We start from the raw sequence: 26,073 nt of genomic DNA on the forward strand, positions 1-26,073 counted from the left end.
GCATTCAAAGCAATTCTCAGCAGAATGACCGTGCCACATGTCTCTGATGGATGACAACAAGATACCTCTGTTGTGACATCTCGCACCCTCCTCCCCCAGGGTTCTGGAAGAATATTTAATGAAAATTCAAAAGAGAAACATATAAATTGTCAGAACTACAATGTGCCAAAAGACCTGTAGTGTTTGAGGGATAAACTGTAAATCTTTAAGGGCTACCTTTAGTCTAAACAGTAGTAAATAATTTGTAAGGGATTTCCATTTGTTGTTTTCTCTTGTGAAAAAGTCAATCATGACTAACATAACAGACAGTAAGCTACAGGGTAGAGGGAGTTTGACCATTTAAGTTGTTGCAAAATCCTGTAGCTGCAGGTATTAAAGGCAGAACTCAGGGCATGCCCTCCTCCTACCTGTTCTTGCTTCAGCCTGCCCAGGGGCAGCCCTCCTCCTCACATGAGAATTTCCCAAGCCCACAAGAAAGGCAAAAAGGGCTGAGTACGTGGTGACTCCTGCACCTGTGTAATTGCTATACAAAGCCAAAAGGAGATGGTTTCTTATGGAAAATAGATTAAGGAATTCTATAAGCAGATGAGCTGAGATTCACGTGTGAAAACAATGGGAAAGATGGATTCCGTGGACAATAATGCAACTGATTGTTTTAGGAACATCAATGGGGACATGTACTATATGGAAGAATAAAAATCTTAATCATTGTTAGCTGGATGAAAAAAGGACACAATTTGTAAAAAATTGCAAGTATAATTTTGATTATCTACTTCACATCTTATTAGATTCCCTTACTTTTTCTGAGATTTAGACAGAGAAAATAAAACTTTCTTTTTCCTGCATCAGAGAAATTAGCAGTATTTGCACTCTGAGATGACACTCAAAACCAGAAATTATCTGCAACAAGTAGAGATGTATTTTTGTTAATTAATGAGTTTTTCATTGGGGCAGTTTCAAAAACAGATCTTGGACCAGCAGCAAGACCTGAGATAAGGTTATATCTTTCCCCAAACTGCAATCCTGGAAGAAAAAAAAAGGGAAGAAAAGAAAGGAAAACTATTTGAAGACAGGAAAAATATCTGGCAAAGATAAACTGAACCATTGATCTAGTCATGGAAATTTCTAAGCATTATTGACTTGATAGCCCAGGGTCTGAATACTGTTAAACAGCGTCAGTAGAGAAGTACAGTGACAGGATGACTCAACTGTACTGCAAGCAAATCTTTCAGATTTCAAGGGTAAAATTTACTCAGAAGGAGATGAGAAAAGCTCATTCCACTTTTCAAACAGGACAGCAAAACCAGGGCATGGTAGTAGATTGCATGTGTATAGGCTTTGTCCTGGAGAACATGGTTATTAGCATTTAAGTAGTACTCTAGACAGGCCAATAGATTTCTAAGCAGCATGAAAAAAATAAGCCTCACAATGACAGAAAGACTGTCAGACCTGAGGTTCAGAGGGTCTATCAGTCATCTTTTCTATTGACTGTCATGAATTTTCAATTGCGATTAATTCAAGTGGGCTGATTATCAAACAAACATCCTACAAGTAAAATCTTTCCCAGACCTGGTGGCTTTCATTACCCCAAGGTATGACACAATACATTCTTTTTGCGCTTTAAATCAAAAAGGTGTGGCCATAGACTACCACGTGTGACTCGAGACCCAGGAAAAGCGAGCATAGCTAACTTACATTCCCTGTGGATGGCCCTGGATGTCTGCCAGATGTGTTCCCAAAGCACTCAATGCAAACACCCCAATTTAATAATCCCTGCACGGACCCATTCACATCCTCATGGTGCCCTTCATGGCATCCAGCTGCATCCAATCATGGCTTGGGCACATACATTTGGTTCACTTCCCCACACACAGATGCATGTTTGGTGTGGATTCCTCTGTGTTTCTTACAACTGATGAATTTCTCTGTGAAAGTGACTTTGTGTACAATGGGTATATAAGGTGAAAACAACATTATGTTAATAAGGTGCTGTCTTTTCCTTCTAGATCTATTTTTGAGGGTTTTGTCTTTCACTGTCATTGAACCTTCTTTCTTCTCCTATTGTAAGAAAATGAAAATGAGCATTGCTTCTGTCAGTGAGCCCCATTCACTTTGAGTCTTCCCCTTCTAAACAGTCCTGGATTATTTTCTGTTAACCTCTCTTTGTACAGATATCTTTCTATGCCTTTGATTAGGCATATTAGTGTTCCTGACAACCTCCTATTTCAACAACATATTCTACCTCTGGCAGACATAAACAGTCCCCAGGGTAAGATCCTTCTAAAGTGCTTCACAGGCTCTTCTCACTTCTTGACCAATAAGTATGCTATACTTATAGTATACAATACTATTAAATAGTAGCATGTCATCAACAGTTTTTTGCCACCTTGCTTTTTCAGCCACTTCTTCAGACAGTGGATAAGTACATTTACCCACTCTACTATCAGCTATTCATCAGATATTCTGTGACACTAAATTTCTTGCCATGCTAAAAATTGACTTTATTTTTTTTAATACTTTTTTCCTTTTTTTTTCTCCCTACAACATTTCCTTTCCCTTATCTCTCTCTCCCTCTTTGTATAACTATCCAATTCCCTCTCAACACTCACAATCACAATTTTCTGCTTTATTCAGAATTTCTATTCAGCAGTAGGCTCTAAAGTTGACAGGATTTAGAGAAACCACTGCTTACATAAACACAGTAAACTAACTTGTAATGTTGATATTTCTATATCCACACCAGACACTGGATACCTATGACCAGACACTAATGTGCAAGAAATCTGGTGTTTATCTGCCCCAATAATAACTGGCTACAGTAATTCAGATTCCTACACAAATCCCTTCAATTAAACATGTAAAAATGCTGTTAGAAAGAACTTTAAAAAATAGAAAGGAACTTAAATTAGAGTTAGAAAGAACTTTTAAAAAAAAGGTAAGTGAACATTAAAAACCCAGTTTTCTTTAAATGTAATGATGCTGCTCATTTCTGATGGTCTGATTTCCTCCTTGAATTCATCCTTCACAGATTAAAGGCACTGTAATTCCCAGAAGGCATGAGCTCTCTGCACCTCCACTTTTAAAAACACTAAATGAGTCATTGCCCTGAATTTTCCATTCCACCTCCAAATTCTTCAGCTTGAACACATTTTGGGCATACAGAGGTTACTGCTTCTTGAACTGTATACAGAAAGAACTGCCAGCCTGAGTAAAATAAAAGCTTTATTTAGCCCATGAGCCTACCTCTGCCTCTGAGGGTGAAGAGAAACCCAGGGAAGCCAAAAGGTTTTTCCTGAAGCTCATTCCCATTTCCCAATGGTCTTTGCCTCACAGCTACCTGAGTGGGAAGCTACATCTAAACCTCCATGTTTACTTGCACCTTCTGAATCTATCAGACAAAACTGGGCCTTTTTCCAGATGGGTTTTTACTCCCTCTCTTGATCTATCAGCCTCCTGGCTGTCCTGTGGGGGTTTCAAGTTGAATTCATTGCATCAGGAAAAAGCAAGCAAACAAAAAACTCCCAAATCCCGCTGTGTAGTCATTTAGGTGCCCCTTAGCTCATATTTGATGAAAAAGAATCAATTCCTGTGTGCTTTCTCTATGTCACAATGATCTCCACTATCACCTGCTGCAGTTCCCCTCAACCATCTTTTTAATTTGTTTAGTCTCCCCACACATGGAAGTCATCCACATTTCTCCATTCACAGGAGGTGTGTAACAGATTTATGCCACCGAACAATAATATTTTTTCTGTTCCTTTTATGTACCTAGTGTAACAACACAGAATTTCGTATTTCACCGTTCCCTGAATATGGAGCACTTTCAGAAAACTAAGCAGAAGCATCATCTGAAAAAAGAAGCAAATTGAGAATCCATCTCTGTGTACACAAAGTAATTTTTTTCCTATTTTGCACTTAATAGATTACTGTAAACAATTTTTATGAGAATAACAATAAGAGAAGTTCCCAGAGAGAAAAAAAGCTCTTTTGATTAAGGCACCCAAACCATATTCTGTTGACCCAGAAGCATAAGTTTTCCAGGCTAGGAGGTTCTGCCAGTTTTCCCAACCTCCACCTTGCTCATAACCAATGTTATGAGAATGTCAGCAAGTTCATTACAGATAGAGAGCAAATCAGGTATATGCCTTCTGGATTTCTGCCAGATAAGGTTTTTTTGAGGAAAGCAAATGCAAGGTGTTAGTCAAAAATTCTACTTCTTCAGCAGAGATAAAAAGCACTGACAATGTTTTGATCACACATATTTATATGATAAATAATAAAAATGAGCACATTTCCCATATTGAATATCAAGGAAGGATATTCAGACAGAAAGGTGAAACTCTGTTTCAATTCTTAGGAGATTCAACAGCAAAGGAGACACATCCTATTAAATATTTGTTACACTTGAATAAAAAACATACTTAATAATTAATTGTTGTGCATTTAATTAACATAATCACTGCCCAATTAAATAAAAATGAAAATTTAATTTGAGGCACTTTAAGTACACAGAGATTAAGGATAAAATATGAATATCCTGAGTCCTCAGTTTTCAGCACTGAGTGTGGAAGTGATATGTGGCAAAGTAGTTCAGCCAGAATTAGCAATTTAGAAAGGGTAATAAAACATTCCTTCATCTGCCCCTGGCCACAGGAAGCAAAAAAAATGCCAAACAGGAGATGGTGTGGGAAATTTCACTTCCATTTCAAATATAAAAAGCAGAAAGGGAGCTCTGCCATCCATCCCCATCCACAATAAGGGCCATGTAATGATTTCTCATACTCTTGGCTTGACAATCCTATATACAATGGAGAGAATTTGCCAGACAGATCTGTTCATTTAAAACAATTCTTATTTTAAACCTATGGAACTGTAAGGTTAAAAAGCCTCAACCAAGAGGTCACCTTGCCAGGCTCTTGCTCTGCTACCCATCTCTTTGGTGTCCCTTCTCCTAAGATCATCAGGCATTCTTCTCCATACAAATACCAGGGACAATCAAGGTTTCCCCTCCTTGGAATGCCAAAGGCAGCACATTTGTATGAGGGGATGTATTGCTGCCTACATCAGCCTGGAAGGGTTTATAGATAGCTCAGTGAGAGGAGTTTAATAATAATTCCCAGATCTAGTATTCTAATAAAGCAGAGAAACCATTCAATTACAAAAGAATAGTTTGGATTCTAAGTTTCTATCTCTTTAGTAAAAACCAAACATGTCATCAAAAGTTAGGATATTATGAAGTGCCCTTTATAAGGTGCAGATACTGTTGGATGTATCACTTAGCAAGGCAAGTCCTTCAAACTTATTTTAAATATCACTTTTACATGGATCTTATTTAAGGAAACATCTCAAAGTGAAACCTCAGTTACAAATTTGCTGCTTCTTCCCCACTCTTGAGCTATATTATTGACATCTCTATGTTTTCATTAAGACCACCTCAGATCAAATTAGATCCAAGATCAAGCAGCCAAGTCAAGGTTAGGTCATTACCTGTGATATTGCAAAAAACACGGAGTGGTCCCAGGGGTCCACTTCCATCAGAATCGATGTAGAAGAAACCTGATGTCCTCCCTTGGTGTCGGTAAGCCTCACAGGACTGCTCATAGACAGCTTTGAAAGAAAGAGAGAGGGACTGCATCACAGACAGAACACAGACAGACATGTTTTATACATGAGTACTGCATTAATTATTGCCATAACAAACCCTGTTAGCACACAGCTGATTAGCATGTGAAATTTTACGGCATCTGTGTTGGAACCCATGCTCTAAATCACACCCTTGCATTTGGGTTGGAACCCATGCTCTAAATCACACATTTCTTTAGCTAATTCCTTTAAATTAATGCGTGCTGGCTTTAAAGATACAGGCACTTCCTTTATTTTGGATTAAAGCATGTAAATACTTAAATAAAGGGATATGAACTTTCAAATGTGACATATCTACCCATGGAGAGGTACATGTATTCACCATGTATGGTATTTCAAAGACATACCTACATACACACAGGTACACATGATTTACTACCTAGGCATGCACTTAAGTCTTCTCAACACAGATGATAGGTATTTTTACCAGTCTTTGCCTTCCCTGCAGGATAAGGTTAACAGGAAGCAACAAAGCCCCACCATAGTCTACTGTCCAAATGAAATCTATTGTCCCCCAGCAGAAAAGATCAAGCTCAGACATGTTCTCCATCCTAGGTTATGTTTTTATGCTTTAGACCTAATTTTATACAACCAACTCTTTCTCTCTGCTTATCAATATTCTTCTTTTAGACTACCAGTGCCCATGAAAATCCAAGTGGTTAATAAAACAAGCAGGTCACCAAGAGCAAGAAAAGGAAGAAAAATCCACTATACTTCACCACTTATATACTGGACATTTTCTCCACTTCTGCCAACAAAACAGCACCACAGTTCTAGGGGCTCTGGTCTAAACTGGCTATGGATTAAGTCTCATTGTTCAATCATTTGTACACTCACAAGAACATGCTTCTCCCTTGCACACTTCTTGCCTGACCAGGTATCTTTAGCAGACAGAACATCACTGAGTGCTAAACAAGCACAGCACTATCCTACCCAGGGTTAAGAAGCGGCTTAAGGTACTCAGCACCTGATGAGACAGTGCCTTAATTAGCATCCATCCTATAATAAATAGAATTAGGAAAGCCATTTCCTCAGAGCCTGATGAATTCAAGCATGGTAGGAGGCCTGAATATCTCTGAATTCCCCCTGTGATAGCTGGCCAAGAACACTTATTAAATGCAAGTTAAATAAAATCCCCAAACCAGAACCTATTCTTCCAGTGCTCAGAACCTGAGGGGCTGACAGAGTCCCTGAGTTGCAGAAGTGCTGACAGAAGCAGTGGGCATATGGAGGTCAGGAGAGAGATGGTAACAGGCAATTAAGTAAGCAACCAAGGAATCATGGTTTGATCAATTTGCAAAGTTCTGAAACTGCAGTTCACTCTGAATTTGCTGTCATCATCGTTACAGGACACTTCATCTTGTCTCATTAGGGAATATGCCAATTGCTTCCTCGGAATTGTTTGCTGAGTGTTTTTGAAGACAAAGGATGGTGCGAGGGGTAGAGACATAAAACAAGTGTGTTGTCAGGGAACTGGCACAGCAAATCTCAGTCTTCATCACAACTTGTTCTTTCTAAGTGTTCTTCTTCTTGACTGTCATTTTGGCTCGAGCCCATATCTGAGCTTTTCAAATTAGTACGGAAAGATGTGAAGATTCTGCCCTTAATAACATGGGTAGATTCAAACAGAGATGATCTACTCACCTTCAGATAGCCCCTTTGTCACTGTAACTTTAGGGGGAAAAAGGCTATACAGAGCTAGAAATCAGGCTAAAGGTGCTCAACTGGTATAAATCTGAAAGGATACACAAGCTTCCATAAAACTACAGTTATGTCTGCCAGAAGGAAATCCATCCTGGTATGTTTGCCTTTCAGTTATATGAGAAATCCAGCACTACATACTGGCAAGTAGCAGAAGAAATGGGAAAAGGCCATAAACCTCAAGCTCTAGCACATAAAACATATTCCATCATGATTAGTGAAAAGCAGTTTTGGTAGGCAGTTTATTTCATACCTGCACACAAAGTTTCACATGCCTGTATCTGTAGCACTTGGTACTGCACACTTCTAGACTGCAAGCAGATGGGCCATTTATTTTAATTCTCTTTTTTGCTGTTTTTTTCTACATAAAATGTATCAAGAAGAAAATGATGTTTGTTTTTCAGTCACTGGCAGATGCCCCTACAGACATTTTGAGTGCACCAACCTTTCCAAGCTCTGCTCAACTCCTTTGTGGCCTGAGATGCTTTCTTGCTTCAGAACAAAGTTATGCAATTCCATTTGCTGAAAAAGGCTCTATTATGACAGTAACAACAACTTGAAGCCATCTTTATGGGTCCATGAAAGACAAGATCTCTTTGCTGTCATTATTCTCTTTTTGCAATCAAAAATATCATATGAAGGTAAAAATCAGACAAACAGTCAGCTGTGACTGTTAAGACCCCAGAACCTCAACTTTGAAAACTGTCTTCACATTTATGCTCTGTTTTGTGTCAGGCTTCTCTGGTGTAGATGGAGTTGTGTTCATTTTGGGAATATCAGGGAAACCATTATTGTAATTGTCATTAAAGAGTCACCAACCATTTAAGAATAAAAGGCCCCACTTTCAAAAAGCAAGCACTAATGGTAATGATGGAACTGTTGACAGCTACACACATTTTAATGGCAAAGAGAATTTGCACCTTTTTAATAAAGGAGAGGTATTCACCAGTTCGTTCAGAGTAGAACCCACCATGAATTTTCAAATATTATTTTTACCAATATTTAAAATTTATTTAAAATTCATAAGCTTAAAAATCAAAACTATGGCTCTGAAATGTATACTCCCCTCTTTTTTCAAGCCATACACTACACCTCCCCACAGAAATATCCTAGCAAAACTATAAATATTCACTTTGATTGGTCATGGTTCAAGCTATAGATCCATGATTCACACTTCAGTGTCAGAAAGGCATTATCAGATTTGAATATCATACCTTTTTTTGACCTTCTGCATAAAAAACCACTCAGAATTTAATTTCCTAATCTCTGCATCAAGACCCTTATGGCTGGTCAGCCACAGCACATGCAGGACCTCCCTGTTACTCCACAGTTAGGTCTGAAAGGACTGGGGTAACTCTTGGTTTGGGTCTGCAGTTGAAAATTCAAGCCTTTATTCAACATGCTTCACGAGCCTGAAAGGTTTTAAATATAAGCAATTGTGTCACTGTTAAATTCTTTGAAGTACCTTGAACCTGATAATCCAACTGTTCTAATTACAGTCCTTAAACCAGAGGTGCTTTTATCCCAGCCATGGCTGAAATCTATAACAGTACATGGCTAAGCACAAACATTTCCAAGGTCAAACTTCCATTTTTTCTGACATAAAATCTTTTTTCTTCACTTTTTCACAGACTGTCCCTTGCTATATTGATATCTGGCTTCCAATCTTCCTTTTGCCCTAAGCAGTTCACCTGCAGTCTCCATGGCAGCCTTTGCTAAGCACAGGCTTCCTGTTCCACTGTGGAGATGCTCAGCAGATGAGCCTTTAGATGCTCTCAGCTCCTAAGTTCTTAGCTCTGTTTCCTTTGCCCTCATGTTCTTATGAAACCTCTGCTCCCTTTCAGGCTACATTTTTGGTTTTTTACACCTCCAGTCCTACTTTGGCTAAAAAAAAAAAAAAAAGAGGCCATTCTTTGTACAAAGCCTTGAACTTCTGCAAATAACTGTTTGAGAACTTCTGTTCTCAAGGAGCAACATATTTAAAGCCCCCTCTCTTCAATGGCTAATGAACCTGCTATTCACTCAGTAAGATGCACTCTTACCCCATATTTAAAAATCCTGCTTGCACTCAATGTAAAGGTTCAACGGCACTGCTCAGTTCTGCTGCTGGGAGGACCAGGCAAGGCAAACCTCTCTCTGCTGCACCCAGCAGCACATTATTTATGTAGATATCACCAAGAATGTAAACTTCCAAACAAAAAACAATTTGTTTGGGTTTTTTTTTCCCTCAGACAACACTGTCCTTTTCAGATTTAATGGACACCAAGATAACTTTCCTCAAAAAATAGAATTAAACCTTAAAATTCCCCATATTTTGTTCTGAATGCATTCCCAATTACTTTGGAAATTGATTTCATTGCATGAAATGTGAGCTAGGGATTCAGAATTTCAGCTGTACTAGTTATGACTACCAAAATGAATCCTGTAGTATTCCTGCCTCAAGATTAGATTCTCATAATCTAATAAAAGTAGCTGATAATTTTCAATTTCTCAGAGAGAGAGAGCATTTTATGGTGATATAATACATGAAGTACATTAAAGGGACCTAAAAAACTTTAATTCTTTATTTCATTGGGAGGTGCTGACACTGTCCACTTTTCAGATAAAATGTAGCAGCAGTGAGTTGCTTTTATCATCTCTAAAAACTGTAAAGTCATGAAAAAAGGTAGACAGAATACTTGCAGCAACATCATTTCAGGCTCATTTACTCATTGTGTAATTCTCTGCACATTAGACAAGAAGAGTAATAATAACTCCTATAATGGTAATTATTATTGCATTCAGAGGTGAGAACTTATGTACTGGTTAGACTGGAGAGGCCAGTAAGAGCTGGGGATTCTGCCAGGATAATCAACCAGCCACAGACTGACCTTGGGAAAACAGATATACACAAATGCTGAGCAGGCCAAATTAAGTATTCTCAACAAAATGCTCAGAGCTCTTGGAGGCAGATCAGAGATGACTATTTCAATCTCTGCTCGTGTACCTTAGGCCTGACAGATCTGCTCTTACAGACTTGGAGTAATGAGCAATGAGCAAAAGATTTTTCTAAATAAAAAAGAAAGCAGTATGTAATGGCAGGTTTCTTATTTCAACAACAGAGGGATTAGTACAGCAATGAACTCAGGGAGTGATCATCATTCTCACCCCTAAAATACAATTGTCTTGTTAAATGCCAGAAAAACCTACTCTCAAAACCTGGATTGTGACAGCTCTGCTCTTGACAGAATAACGCAGTCTGTGCTGTGACGTGCCTGGATGACAGACAGCTTATTTCTTCCTTTTTAGAATATGTACTTGCTCATCTGGTAAAGAATATGTTATTTCCACAAATGGAATTAAAATGCCTTTTAGCACAGGGTCTCCTAAATGGATGCTCAGGAGAGATACTCCCATTCCACCTGGTTGTCAGACAATCTCCAGCCACCCAAGCTTGGGCTCCCCCTGGCCAAGGCCATGCCAGGCCATTCTCCCCTGTCACTGCCCTGCTGCGGCTGGAAGGCAGCTGTGACAATGACAGAGCCCAGCCTGGGGCTGCTGCTGCAGGAGGGCAGCCAGGGACACCCAGAGCCTTGTGAGGGAGGGACAGGAGTGACCAGAGAGGGGAAGGATGCTGTGCAAAGCCTGGAATTTCGGTCTTGCTGGAAATTCCCCGTGTCCCTCAGGGGATGGTCACACCTGGGGATGGCTGGCTTCACACAGGACTGAGTGAGTTTCCCACATGCTCCCTTCTGCTGGAAAGTCCTGAGGAAAGTCCCACATTCAATGTGTTATTTATAAGGAAATCTCAGTCAGGCAAAGGGAAAAACTTTTTTTAAATGAACACCCCTTTAGAGAATGCATTAATAACATAGTAACTTATTACAAAATAAACAATAAAAATTCATATTCCAAAAGCATGGTGTGAACAAAAATATGCAGGAACACCAAGTGCAGTACTGAAGGTTTGATATGAATATTAAATGTGTTTTCTTTAGTCAAAGAAAACCAACGTGTTTAAGCACAGACAGAAAAAAGCTGCTCAAGAACCTCAGACAGGAAAATTGGCTACTCAGGACATGCAAATTGCACTACCAAACTCACTAGTAGGCATCTATCAGACTGAAACTCTCAAAACCTCATTTTCCCATCCAGCAAAGTGTACACATCTCCCTACCTTGGAACACAGGAGAATTACCAAACTCCCAGCTGGCACTTTAAGATGCAGCTCCAGTACTGTTAACAATCTGGCTGAAGCTATATTAAGCTTTTCAGATTAAAAAAATGATATATGCAGTAAGCATATTAATATTAAAAAATACACTTTCAGAGCCTGAAGTTATGTTAGGTTTATGGCAGATCAATGCCTAGATGACATTTCCATTATTGGATAACTCTTTCCTCCAGCAATTATCTAGGCCAATAAGACATATGCCTGTATGTGTGAGATAGATCACACACCAAAGCAAATACCCAGAATTAAATTCCATTCTGTTAATTATCACCTTGCAAAGCTTTGGGACACACTGACAACCCCAAAAGATGAGGACTTTAATAATTATTTTGTATTTCTCAACATCTTTTTATATCAACATTCAGCACTCTTTGGAATTAAAAAATTTGTGCAAGACTAAAACCTACCTGAAAGCTATCATCAATAAAAAGAATAGAAGTACAGAAGGGCAAGATGAGGCTTTCTAAGGGACTAGGACAGCTCACGAAAAGATAAGATTACTAATCATTATCTTGCAATACAGCTACAACATTCTGTATCTCAGGGCTATTTTACACTGGTCTATTGCTCTTACTATCACGTGATAATTACGAGAATTAATGAAATTAGAGGAATGACTATGCAGCTTTTAAACTATGCACTTTCAATTAATACCTATATTAATTTTATATATGTATATTAATATATAAAAATTAAATCTGTAATTCACTTACCTAGGTTTCCCCTCTCTTCCCACCTATAATTCTGACTTACCTTCAGTTGCCTACTCTATGTCTGAGCTAGGACAGCCTCTCTCTACAGATGGCAGACTTCAGAGGTGGTCCATGAACTTCCCATGGACACCCCAGCTCACAGTGAAAGAAGTTAAGCTCTGAAAGCAGCTCACATTCCTTTTTACATATAGAGGGAGGCCAGACCACTATCTTAACTTGGATGTCACAGTACCAAGACAGCAAAAGATAGATTAGCTGAATCCCACCCAGGCCTTTTCCCCAAGCTGCGTACTAACATCAGTGTTTGTATCTAGAGGAGGAAAAGAGAAAATTAACATTACATTATTATCTGTTTTGCTATGGTTCACACATGTGATGGATCCTCTCTAGCTGTATTTTTTCAGATTACTCCAATGCCTGACAGATCAGCAGGCTACCCACCACACTGGAGAAATTGGGAAGGTATCTATCCCTAAAAGGCTTCAGCTGAGCTCCTCTTCCAACCTATCTAAATGCAAGCTTTGTGAAACACATTGGAAAGATAAAGCAAAAAGCAAAACCATACATTTTGGAGATTGAAATACGATTGTATCCTCAAAGCACTGTCTCAGCTACAGATAAGCTCAAGTAGCAGTAAGTTTCAAAAGAAAGAGCCCACACAATTTCAACAGACGATATAGATCACACACCTTTTAATATATCTGCAAATTGGATCCTATTTCCAACAGAGCTGGAGAAAGTAAGGCACAGCAAAAGTCTTACACAATGAAATGTAAATCACCAACAGTTGGCTTTATATCCTATAGGGTCATTCCATGACTCCTGGTTTCCCCAGAAAGCATATACAGGTTTTAGCAAGACTTTACTTGCATTTACATTTAAGTTCAGAGAAGAGGAGAACGGAAGCAGGACCAGATGACACTTCAGAGTGAAACTTCTGTGAAACAAAATAAGGCTTTAATGGGACAGGAGCACACCCTTTTCAGTAGTGGACCCTTATCTGGACCAGGCAGATTGCCAAACATCCTGTGACAGTTTAGAAGCTTTCAGGATCAGAAGGCGTTTCGAGTAAACAGGAGGATACCTGAGGTTTGCAGGCAAGTAGCTGCGTGTGGTAAGATTATATTAAAGCCATGTCTAGAGCCAGACAGTTATTTCCATGTATCTTCAGATGCTTTCGCTTCATACACACTTCCTGAATTTCAAATACACATTTTCAGACATGCCAGACACAATTTTGTCCCACATATCTGACATGGTCTTGCAAACACTGTCCCAGCTGCGTCTTCTATCAACTTACTGTTCTTTTCTGACACTCTCTAATTCCCTTATGTTGCATCAAATGCAAACTATTTATCTTTGCTTTCCATGACACATTTCCACCCTCTTTACCTGTCATGACTCTGACATTTGCCTTGTCAAAAATGTCAAACTCCTCTGGCCATGGCCTTATATTTTTCACACAAGCACATTATTGCTTTCTCCAATTTCCCTAAGCACTCAATTTTTTCCTCTTTTAAATCTCTACTTTATGACTATTTTGCTATAAGAAAGCCTAGAAATAATTATGCACTTGGCAGACTGAAACTGCCACCTGTAATGCTGATGAAGCCTTTCTAGCATTCCATCACCTGTGCCAGCACGTTTTATACCCTCAGAAACTTAACTGCACACTCTTTGGAGAAGAGATAGTGTGTATTGTTAGCTGTTGTTCACAGCAGGATCCAGTGAGGTCTGTAAATATTTGGAGCTAAAAATAGGACTGCTTATATACTAACCATAAAATGTATTACAATACTTCATATTTGATGACAGCAAGTTAGGGACCATTTCTCTCAAGATCTCAGTTCTTAAAATGGTAAGATCTCCCAGTCTGAGGTGGTAAGACACAAACTAATTAAATCTGGCTTGAATATGCATGCCATGTGGTTCTTCCTAAAAGCACAACAAAGAATGGGTTTTTTATTCTTTTCAACCAGTGGCACCCATGTTTTACCATACCAAAATGAGGTAAAATCTATGGTGATGTAACTCAGACCAAAAAGAAATCCAGGCAACACTGAAACAATTCTCAGTTTTGCTAGCAGCAGATTGCCAGCTAAATCTTTCCCTTGCTGCTGCATGGACTTGGGTCTGAAGGGCAGTTTAATAAAAGAAATAGCCTCTCCAAAGTGATATAAGTTCAATTTCAGGCCTGTCAGCATCAGTGTTCTAGAAAAATAAAAATTCTTGAGGTAATATTTCAAACCATATGAAATTAGATGTTTTACTTTGATAGAACTACACTGAATTATATGATTGGAGAGTTTCCTATACATTGAGGATATTCTGGAGTTATGCTATGATCAAATCTGTGCATTTCATTCACCTGCTAAAAGGTACTCCTGCACATCACCCACTATCAGCTCAAAGTGATAACATCTCTTGTTCTGCAAGTTTTGTATCACCAGTCTGTGTTTGCCCGCTAGCTTTGAGCTGGTTTCATTGCATATTTCAAATAATGAATGCATTTCTCCAGACTAATGTTGCTGTTTATCAGCACTGCTTGGCTCACAGGGCAGCTGGCTCCACAATCTAGCTGGAATCAAATTAGCTGTTGATAAATCAGTTGTAAATAAGCTGAGCAGCTGAATAGCTGTACATCACACCTGTGCACAGCTCAACACAAGAGCTTCTTGAGAAACTTTTCAGAGTAGTTTCACGTCACTGAACCTTAAAGAACTGCAGCTATGTGTCTTTGAAGGGCAGACATGAGCTGACAGAAGCAGGAGGCTTCACTAGCTCCATGGAAGTCTCTGTGGGGAAAAATAGTCATGAACCAGCTCTCTGTGGTATGAGATGGTCTCCTCTGGACAGAAGCCACACTGAGCTGGCACAGACATAGTGAGCCTCAGGCCCCAAGCTGATGTGACAGCACAGATGTAGCCCAGAGCTGAGTGTCCCTAATCACCTCTGACAGTCAATAGTGACAGTTCTCCTCCTTCCCCAAGGAGCCCCTTCCTTTTCACCACCTGACTTGGCCACCTAGTTCTGCACCAGTCATCACTGGTACAGATACTCTGCTGTGGCTTTAAAGGTGTTTTGAAGAGTTGTGATGTCTTTTGGAACAAGAAAAGCAATGGACAGAAAGTAAGCCCTCTTTTTAAAACTATAAAGTCAGCCTTTTTCTTCCCTCTCTTCATCTGGCTTGGCATGATTTCCACACAAAACCCTTGGCTTCTTTTGTGTTCACAATGTAGAGTTCAGGTGACAAATCTATGAACAGATCTCTCAGCAGAATCTCTTGTCAGCTGCACACTCCACAAATGCATTCACTGCTAACTACCAAACCATTAAAGTCTCCAAAATGACAGTATGGTTGCCAATATTCTCAGCTTCAAACCACTAAGTACCTTTTCTTCTCTTTGGCTTTTTAGTTAAACGGGGGAAAAAAAAATCCATCTCACCAATGTCATCCTATCTGCGGTCCAAGTGCTCATCAAGCATCCAGAGTGGTTACGGTTGTATTCCTGGAATTGTTATTCTTATTCACAATTTTTTTTTTCTCTATTTCCTTTGTTAGAACTGGAAATTTACCTTCATTTTCTGTTTTTCCTTTTAGTCAGCTGTATGCAGTGGCTTTATTGTGGCTTTTCCTTTCTCTATTTTTTACCAGAATTTGCAGCATTTTGTGCCTCTTCTGTTTGATGGGGGTGTTTTAACCTTTAAAACCCCTTAATATTCCTTTTGCTGTGGATTTCAGTAGCTGAATGTTTCTCTATTCCTGTTAATAGTAGCAGCCCAAAAATAGTTCAGCAAAATTTCAAAATCATAAAATGTGGGAAACTGGGTTCTTGCTACATGGACTTTCATATGATCTAAAAACAAAGTCCAGGGTGTTAAAACTGAATTGAAGAACCAAACACAGGTTAAAATCAGCCAGCTCAGCCCAGCTAAATTCTACTAAACGTCTGATGGCCACTATGATTACAATGAGGATGTAATACAAATGAAAAGTGCAGGTGGGTTTACTTACAGTTGTGACAGGTGGCTCCCATGTAGCCTGTATTGTTACAGTCACAGTAAAAGGTGCTCCAGGACTGAGAGCATTTTCCTCCATGTTCACAGTAGTCGGGTAAACATCTAAATGGAGACATAAAAAAAATGTAATTAATTATAAATATTTCCGCAAAAATAATGTGCTGCAGGAAAAAAATTAAAACCAACAGAATTGTCTCAACTCCTCATTCAGGCAAGAGTTTCCTAGGGCTGAAATCACTGTGTAATGAAAGAATTATTTATTTTTCTGTGATTCACATCCAAGCACTGAAGAAAAGAACATTTAAGCTATCAGAAGATAGGTAAAGATCACTGTAAATAAAAACTTACTGCTTATTAGCAAATAAAGTGTCATGAACTTGCTGAGCATAGAGCAAGACAAGTAGCAGGTGAAAATGGTATTGAAATCTAGTTCCAAAGGAGGATCCCATGTTTTCTGATTGAACAGGCACCACTGTTATCAAAATTAGGCTAAGTTACTTTTGTGGTAACACTAACAGCATGCAAATCTCTAAAGTGAGAGAAAAATATGCTTCAATTATGAGTTCTGTACTCTCTTCCTCATTTTAGTTGGTGTGCCTCTTAAGTGTTATTGTGAAACAAATTATTAAAAGAAGAAAAGAGGCACAACAGCATGCAGCTCAGGAAATGAACAGAAATAAAAGCTGTGGGAGATAAATTCAATCTCCAGGACAAAAAGTGAATGCTGATCTGAACTCCCCTGGTATAAACGTAGGCAGTGCAATGGAGTTACACCAGCTTAAATGGGAACAGATTGTTCTCTTATTTGTCTTTTTTTCATTTTTTTCCCTCTTACTGTATATTAATCTGTTTTACACAGTATGTCTGACTTTTAAAAAATAAGTAACTTGTTTATACTGCTGATTCAATTGTGTTGGGTGGGTGGAGAGGAAACAGGCAATCAATTTATCCTTTACACTACAGAACTCCATTAGGATTTGCTTTGCTTGTAATTTGAGCTTCAAAACTCTTTCAGTGCCCAGATCTTTCCTGGGTGTTAGTGTGAAATCACTGATGCTACCTTGATTTTTTCTAGCTGAAGATGTGGTTTTATTGCAGTTCATCTTACCCTTAGGAAGCTTTTTTGCATTCAAGTAGGTATATTGCCCTTAGCAGTGGCTTTCAATCTGTTTCTTCTAATTACCTACAATTAAAACCCATTCCACACAAGCAAGCAGAAAACCTGCATGTCACTAACAGCCATCTTCACCAGCCTTCTGAGCCTCATCAGCCAAGTTTTCATCCATTTACTTGAGTCCAAGGCTGTTTGGAGCTGCCAAACCTTGACAAGCCAAAGGAAGCTGTTCATCTGCCCAGAGGCCTGTCAGAAGAATCTCTTGTCCTCAATATGCTCCCTGCTCATTCATACAAACTTACATCTATTCATCTCTATCAGTTGGTCTAAGATTCATTCCAGAACACAGCTCCACTTGATCACTATTTATACTATTATACATAGGATTATAAAGGTCATATAAAAATATTAACATGAAGGATTATTTTTATTAATGCTTGCTCAATTACTGCAGTAATTACTTATTATTCAAATATGTGAGAAATAAGGAATTCAAGAAGAAAGTATGTTATTTATATCTGCAACATCTTTTAAAACATTTCTAAGATATATTGCTCTTATAAAAATCATTGTCATATTCTATTAATCATTGAGCTCAAATAAAAAAGAGGACAGAGGATGAGAATTACATTCCTAGTTTTCTAGCTCTCTCGGAAAACTTCACTGCTGTAGGAGAATGTCTTGTTTCTGAAACAAAAATGAAACAAAGGGAAAGGCCAAAACCTCTGTGTCTGCCCTGCCTTTGTAAGGCAGGAATTCTGAGAAGGGATGAGATTTTGTCTTTTAATGGTATGATGGGCAATCACCTATCAGTCCAACAGCCTGCTGGTAAAATGAGAGCCCAGCCAGCCCCTCTGCCATCACCTCTATGCCTGGCAATACTGAAATAAGACTTAAAGCTATGGGTTGATGCTGAAGAGAACAGGAGCAGCCCTCTGGGATAGTGCAAACAGGACTGTGTGGGGTGCCCTGCAGGACCCTGCCAGCCACCTGAACCAGCAGCTCCATCCCAGAGGCAAAGCACAGGGGTACAACAGCTCTGTGGTGGTACATGTGAATTTCACCCGTGGGAGCACATTTACTCATATTTGTACTTTGGAGGTGCCTGCCCTTGCCCTCAGCACACTGCCTTCAACTGCACTTGCTATTTAGTGATAAACATTCCTTAATGCCACCTGTACAGCAGCAGTTCTATTCACATCACAGGGAGGCTGTGAGAAGAAACATATGATGTTAATGGAGCTCTTTGGAGAGACGAAAAGAATAGTACTGTTATTAGCATAACTTACATCATCAGTGTAATGGACAAATATGATCTTTGCTTAGTTTAAACTACCTTTTATTAATTAACCCAATGCAGTAGAGCTAATTACTAACCATTTCTGGTTTGCCAAAGGCCTGTATTAGAGGCTTAGCCACATTTATTCCCTTGAAACAGTTTCCTTTTAAAGATTTTACAAAGTTGAAGGTCATTTCTTATATCTACTTGCCTTATGAATGCAAACACTTTTTCTTCTCCCAACAATGCACAAAATGCAAGTCAAACTAACCATGTCAGCTTTTAATGATATTCATAAATTCAGAATTCAATCTTTTTTTATTCCTTAGTCTATTTGCTTTAATTAACACCAACTACATTGATCTTGTTTTTGGTCAGATAACTAACCCTTCTAAGAGCTTATGAAACAAATTTCTTTGCAACTCTAATAATTACCATAATCCCATTTTAGCTGAGCAGTTGTGTCTTCATTAGAAGCAAAATTTATCTTAATTGTGAGAGAACTCAAAATTAAGAAATAGCTACAATTAAAATTAATCAAGGCATGGATAAGTCACAGATTATTGCATTTGTGAACTGTCCTACATCCTCATGTTGAAGGATTTAAACACATGTAATTTAAAATATAAATTAATGTTTGCATTCTAGTAGAAACAAACACTTTCAGCAAAAAATGCAGTGGTATCACAGAACATTTCATAGACAAAAATTTGCATCAGGCAGCCCCTGACCTATTTGCAATTGAAACGAACAAACAGCTAAACTCAATTTTTGCAAGCAATGTAAATGAGACACTTGAAAATTTATGGATTTGCCTAAGAAAGCTTGTGACAGACCAAGAACTCTGATCTTCCCCATGTATTCATAAAATAATGATCTATATGAATATTTGAAATATATTCATATAATATGAATATGACACCACACAGCTGTGTAGTGTCATATGAAATTATATGACAGCACACAGTCCTGTTTGCACCATCCCAGTAAAAAATTATTATTTAAAAAAAATAAGTGAAGCACATAAATTTTTCCCTCATTGAGCCAAGCTGGAAAATGCACACCTTAGCCATCTAAGTGAGCAATATGCAGAGCCTGCACAAAAGCCTTCCCTGTCCTTGGATGAAACATTCACCTCCAAAACCATGGGTGTGCTTCCTTTGAAATCAAAGGACAAACTGCACAGACATTAGGGGGGAGAAATTCGGGCCTTTGATGGGAATGATGAAGAAATAACAATGGCAAAATTACTTGAGTGGGAAGGCTGAAGGAGCTCTATACATTTGATGTTACACTTGACTGGAAATAAACCCAGTGTACTTTCAATAAGCACCTCTGAGATTCTGTTATAGTCAGCACAGTGCATTCAGCACTACCCTCAATTCCTCCCAAGTAAAGAGGAAGGAAAAGGAACCATCACAGAGAGAAAGAAAAAAGGAGCACACACCCTAAATATCCAGACTGTATATACACATATTTTTTAGACAAGCACCAAGTCCCTAAAACTCAGTAATGCTGTAACAAAAATCACATGAAATTTTGAAAGACTATCAATCAATAAAGCATTGTCTTAAATATTGTATCAAATTCATTTTATTTCAGCATGTTTTCCTATTTACAGTCAGCAGCTATTTAATTTATAATTAACAAAATTTAACATTAAAATGGATGACTTCATATAATGGGTATATAAGTCTGATGAAACTCACATTGTTGCTGTAACAGATTATATTTTGCTTTAGTAAAATGGTGTCTTTCCACTAAACTCAATAGATTGAGGCCAATTGCAACAACATGGATTTCAGCCCTGCTGTGCTGAGCTGTAAATCTGGGAAACTCCTTGCCAAAGGTTATTTTTGATACAAGAAATGGCTTCAAGGGGAGACCAGACAATCATTTCCAAGGGAAATTTAGCAATGCAACCAGACAGACAATGTTTAACAACTTCAGAGCTTTACCAAGGGGAAAACTAATGAAGAACTGAGAGCATCAGAAAAAATATTGCAAAAACACATCCAACTCTTTTTTTGCACTGGTTTTTTTTTTTTTTTATTGTGGTAAAAGAGTGGTCTAGGTGTCCCTAACTAAAGAAATAAAAAAGAGCTACCAGAACCAGAGGAAGAGAGAAAAAGTGTGCAAAAGCAATATTACAATGGGCTGCAAAAGAACCAACACCCTTCAGACCTCTGGTTTTCGTCAGCAGACATTTCCACCCCATCACCACACATTCCAAATTATCTTTCCCCTTCCAACTTTAGAAAACTGACCAACAAATTACTAAAAAGTTTTGTGACATTCTTTATTTTTTTATTTTTAAGTCATCTACGTTTTCTTTCCTAAATTTATGATGTTATGAGAACACATGGAGTACAAAGAGAACAAGAATAATGTGAACAGACAATTCCTCTTTTCCATTATGGAAATCAGCTAATCTATCCTACTGAATTGATGCAAAAAACAAAAAAACCAAACCAAACCAAACCAAACCAAAAAAAAAAAAAAAACCTCAATAGTTTATAACAAAGGTAGGTTTATATTCATTGAGAGATTTGGCACATTTATTCTTTCATCAAAACTTTATGAAAGAACTTTTTAAATATATTATTATTTGCACTGTTGGTCACCTTGGTTCTCAGACCCTGCACCTGCACACCACTGTGAGACCAGCATTTAAAAGATCTAAACACTGATGCCAACAGCCCTCAGGCATGAGAGTAGCACAGAACTGTGGAAGAGATTGTGCTGGGACTGGCACTAGTGAAGGAAAAGCCTGTTACCTGTACCTTAGATAAAAGGCATTTTTTAAGGTTTGATTGCTTTGTTGTTAGAACACCTACATTTTTAATATAGGTAAATGTGCTGACAGTTTGGCTTAGCATCAGCAGAAAGGATTTTATATAAATAAATCTGAAAAAAGAAAAAAGGGAAACAAATAAACCATCCTGTACAGACAGCTGTTCCATTTAGAATTCATCATTTTACAAAGCAAAAGCAGAAAAGACATCTGCAAAAATCAAACAAACAAAGAAAGATGTGATATTATATTCTACTTGCATCCCCATATCTGGCCTTTAATTTACCATGGCATTGCACATCCCATGGATTTTTACTCTAAAAGAAGAGCAACAGGAGAGAACTTTATTCAGGTTCCTCCCAAACTCAATTCCACACTCAAGTGAGATTACAAAAGCTAATAAATTAGCCCCTTACCTACTTTCAAACTGCATTTTTTCTCCACAGGGTCTCATTCAGGACAAATCCCCTCTCCCACCCTAGTGAGAAGTCCCTACACTCATGGGGACAAAGTTAACTTTCTCCAATTTCAGCACTTTTCCACATGTAGAAGTCACTGCACTTACAGGAAGGTGTTCACCCTGCTCAAACAATTTTTTTACCTACCCTCAACAGGATTTACTGAATGATACTGATGAATCTGAAGCATCTGTCTTTATTTCTCTCTGAAACCCAGCACTTATACAGACTAGTGAACACTTCATGGGCCTGGACTGTCATTTTCTGCAGCTGGTATTGCATGCATGAAGCAAGGAGAGGAAAAACACAACTAAGGAAGGGCAAGCAAAACCAATTGATGGCATTATCCAAATAATCTGAGCTTTCTTTTTCATTCTCATTAAAGAAACACAAAGCCTAGAAAACTGCCCCCCCCCCGAGACAACATTTTCCACTGTAACTATTTTTTTCCAGAATTTGCATTGTACAAATATTTTCTTGTCTATCACAGAGCAAGAGCATCTGACAGTGTGAAGATCATATCCCAGTCCAAGAGCAGGAAACTGTGCTACATGGTTTTATTACACTTCATTGTCAATCAGCCTTTAAGCTATTGGAGAGAAGCTTTGCCATTACCTGTATTATTCAGCTGCTTTAAACATTAGAATAGATATGAGGAGATGAGGGAATGTTCCTCAGAATTACAGGGATTTTAATTCCAACACTCAGGCTTTAGATGCCTGTGGGCTTGATTTTTTTAAATCTTGCTCTGCTTTTCTGCATCCTGTCCTTCCATTTTAAAACCTGTGTGGTATTGAGAGGATTTCCAAGATCACACTTCAAAATGCTACTTACAAGGGTGTAATTCCAGTAATTTAGTTCCATTACTTAGCATGTCTAATTTGTGATATAGGTGCATACTTTAGGGAACCACCCAGGAGACTGTTCAACTCTCCCAGAACATCATGTCCTCCTTTATTTCTAATACTATTTTCTTCACTGCACAGTGATCATTACAAGGCATTAAGTCATTAAGAAACATTTTTCCCTTTTTCGTTTCCCACCATGTAACATAGCTTGGATTTAAGATACCTTCTCCATTCCATTTCCACACCCATTTTCCATTCTCCAAACCCCATTCTGCTCTGGGTTTAGTACAGAGGAAGTAGAAAAAACTTAGAATTTCTCTAAGGGCAATATGATGGAAAAGAAAGACACATTTCTAACAGTATCCTAATGTTTGCTGAACAAGCACAAAGCAAAGTGTTTTACAAAGTATCAAGCACAAGAAAGGGAAACTTTCTGAAAACTTTTTCCCATTTTCCTTAATTAATATAGAAAATAGAAGACATGAAGCCTCAGTATCCCTGAGCTATTTGTTCACTGAATCCTAAAACAGGCAAAAGAGATAAAAGATAAGGGGATCATTTTCACTCACAGGACTGAAGTCACTTATTTAAGGTAAGACAAATCATCAGAAGAATTACTTATCTGGGCCATCAGATCCCTATAGCTAGCCAGATGTCTCCTACATAATTTAAAGGAAAAAAATCTAGATCTGGGTATTTCAACATCTGAAGGTGTGCTGTCCAAACACTTTGTTTTGGCTGAAGATGGAGACATAGTTGGGCAAACCTCAAACCAAACTTGGGATTTATGCAAAATCAGAAACATTTTGAAAAAGGACACAACATCCCTTCTTATGTCTTCAGCTCATTCCAGCTTTGATCATCATCCAAATTCAAGAAATGTGATGTAAAAACATCCTACTCATGGCTATAAAAGCAAGAAGGGAAAACATAAGAGGCTTTCCTGCAAAGAGAAAGTAATATGCACTATAAAATAATTGTCATTTCTGCAGAGAAGGCACTAAATACTGAAAATAGGAAAAATTATAGAGAATGAAAAGGATGGATGCCAAATTGGGGGCTGGGGTTTTCTTAATTATTCTTTCTGCAATGCACTGCAGATATTTATGTGGGGTTAATGCAATACTAAATGCTTGTGACTTTTTTAATCCCAGCCTGGGACTCTAACACAAAAATTAAAATTCATTGGCCATAATTAGCCAGAGTATTTTTTCACTTGCATGGCCAAGGTAGGAGGCGAAAGGATCATATGAAGTTTGGCTTCTGCTGCAAGGCATACATTAAATCTAAGAGGAGAGTTAAGAAATATAAAAAACCACTATGCTTTTATCGGATTTATCCTAACACCCTTCACCTGCAACAGTAATTAATTTCCCAAAGGCCCATTTTGACAGTACAACATAAGAAGCAATGTTAAATTCAGCACTAAAAGTAAAGGAAGAAAAAGTAAAAAAAAAAATATTCTTTCTTAGAAGTAAAAATTGATAATAAAATATAAGAGAATCTACAAAGGAAATAGGCATAGAGAAGGTTTTAAAAGGTCAGCTCTATTTAGCAATGAAAAAGAACACTTTAAGCTAATTTATTTAGAAAATACTATGAAGAATTTTCACAGATAAAACATGGGTATGGTTAAAAGAATAGGGACTAAGCACAATATCTGCGCTCCACAATGAAGCAGTTGAGGGAAGCCAACTCATGAATCAACTCCATATATTTCTCCCTAATGAGGTAAAACTGTTAACGCCAATCTCACCCCAGTGATTATTACGGATACCACATGCCCCTCTCTACATTTGGATTTGCTGGGAGAATTGGAATATGCAGATGAATCTTGCTTTAATGAGGACAGTAACATCAGTGTGCCTGTGTCTGCTTGCTGATGCCACAGAGATGGGACCCTGCCAGGATTCAGAAGAAAATATCTGAAGTCAGGTTTGTGCTCCTCGTGGCACATCACTGGAATTCCCAGGATGTCGTGCAAGATGTGCCATCCGTCCATCTGCTAAGGTGAATTCAACAGGAACATTTCCCCCCCACCCTCTCCCCCAGGTCACTTAAGGGAAGTGAAGTCCCTGGTGTTGTCCTTGACAAGTACTGTCAGTATTTGCTACAGCAAGGGCAAGGTGCCAGCCAAGTAAAAATAGGACAACGCAGGCAGAGCTTCATCAGCGCAAAATCAACATGAGCTGCAGCAATCAGATTAAAGTACCTCAGCAGCTGCAGGCAGGGAGAGCAACACATCCATTATCTATGCAAACTTGTGAACCTGAGCCTAAAGAAAAGCAGGATCTGGCTACCCTCAGAGTTCCTTTATGGATAATGACAGGCTAAGCACATAACAGGCTTTCCTAATCCGAAGACAACCCAGTCTAATGTATTCAAGTGCAAACCATGTATAGAATTTATGACAATAAAATAATGGGCATACAACTCCATGCTTCTCCATCTGCTTCAGCCTCACCTCTGTCCAGGGAAACTCTCACCAAAAAGTCCATCAGTTCTGGCAGGATTGACAGAATTATGAAATTTCAGACTTCTTAGAAGAGTTTTCTCTGTCACCGGGCAACAAAAATACCTCATCCTTTGTGATAGGGGATGAGGAGTTAAAAACATGAATGGAACCAATGTCAGCATTATGGGTGTGTTCCAAGAGGATTTGCTTCAAAAGCCTGGTGAATGCAAACATTTGACCAGCACCACCTTGAGGGGCAAAAGAGGCTATTTCCATATAAGGAGCCAATTCAGAGGAAAATGAGACCACTTGTCTATTCACAACAGCTCTTCAGCACAAGTTACCCCAACTTCAATGCCTCCTAAGCACTTTTCCTTATAGACTTTCCAGGACTTGGTAGGGGAAACCACACCAAATCTCATCTGTTTGTGTGCACGCAGAGTGCAAGAACTCCTGCAAATGGAATTTTCTTCTCTGACACTATAAAACCGCAAAGCAGTCTGTCCCACTGCATTCAAGAAGTGCATGAGATTAATCAAGCCATGCCTTCAGGCTCCAGGCAACACTGCAGCCCTTGCTGCTCTATTCCAAGGGGTCCATCTGTGGTAGGAGCAGCCAGCCCTGCTCAGCCCAAAGGGAGCATCTGTGCTTTGTGATGAAGGACTGGGAATCCACTGCATTTCTGGACTGAGCTTTAATGATTTTCTGGCACATTTTCCTAATAACCATGGTAACTCTTGAGCTGCAATATCTCTTGAGCCCACATTCCTATTCTATTCTATTGGCATCTATTCTCTGAAAAGGATGCCAACCACAGCAAACAACCAACTCAGCT

At 38.6% G+C, this 26,073-nt stretch overlaps 1 protein-coding gene across 1 annotated transcript in view; it reads right to left on the bottom strand.

The window, feature by feature from the left end:
• Positions 1-26,073, bottom strand: part of CNTNAP5 (contactin associated protein family member 5) — a 261,242-nt gene that overhangs the window by 82,413 nt on the left and 152,756 nt on the right. Inside the window, exons 11-12 of the mRNA XM_054277569.1 lie at positions 16,286-16,392; positions 5,488-5,607 (exon numbers count right to left, since the gene is read on the bottom strand). Of these exons, the coding sequence (XP_054133544.1) occupies positions 5,488-5,607; positions 16,286-16,392 (227 nt within the window). The remainder of the gene's footprint in view (positions 1-5,487; positions 5,608-16,285; positions 16,393-26,073) is intronic.

This window comes from Melozone crissalis, unplaced genomic scaffold, assembly GCF_028551555.1.
Source record: "Melozone crissalis strain CALT ecotype California unplaced genomic scaffold, PUWL_Pcris_2 ptg000023l_1, whole genome shotgun sequence".
Classification (NCBI taxonomy): domain Eukaryota; kingdom Metazoa; phylum Chordata; class Aves; order Passeriformes; family Passerellidae; genus Melozone; species Melozone crissalis.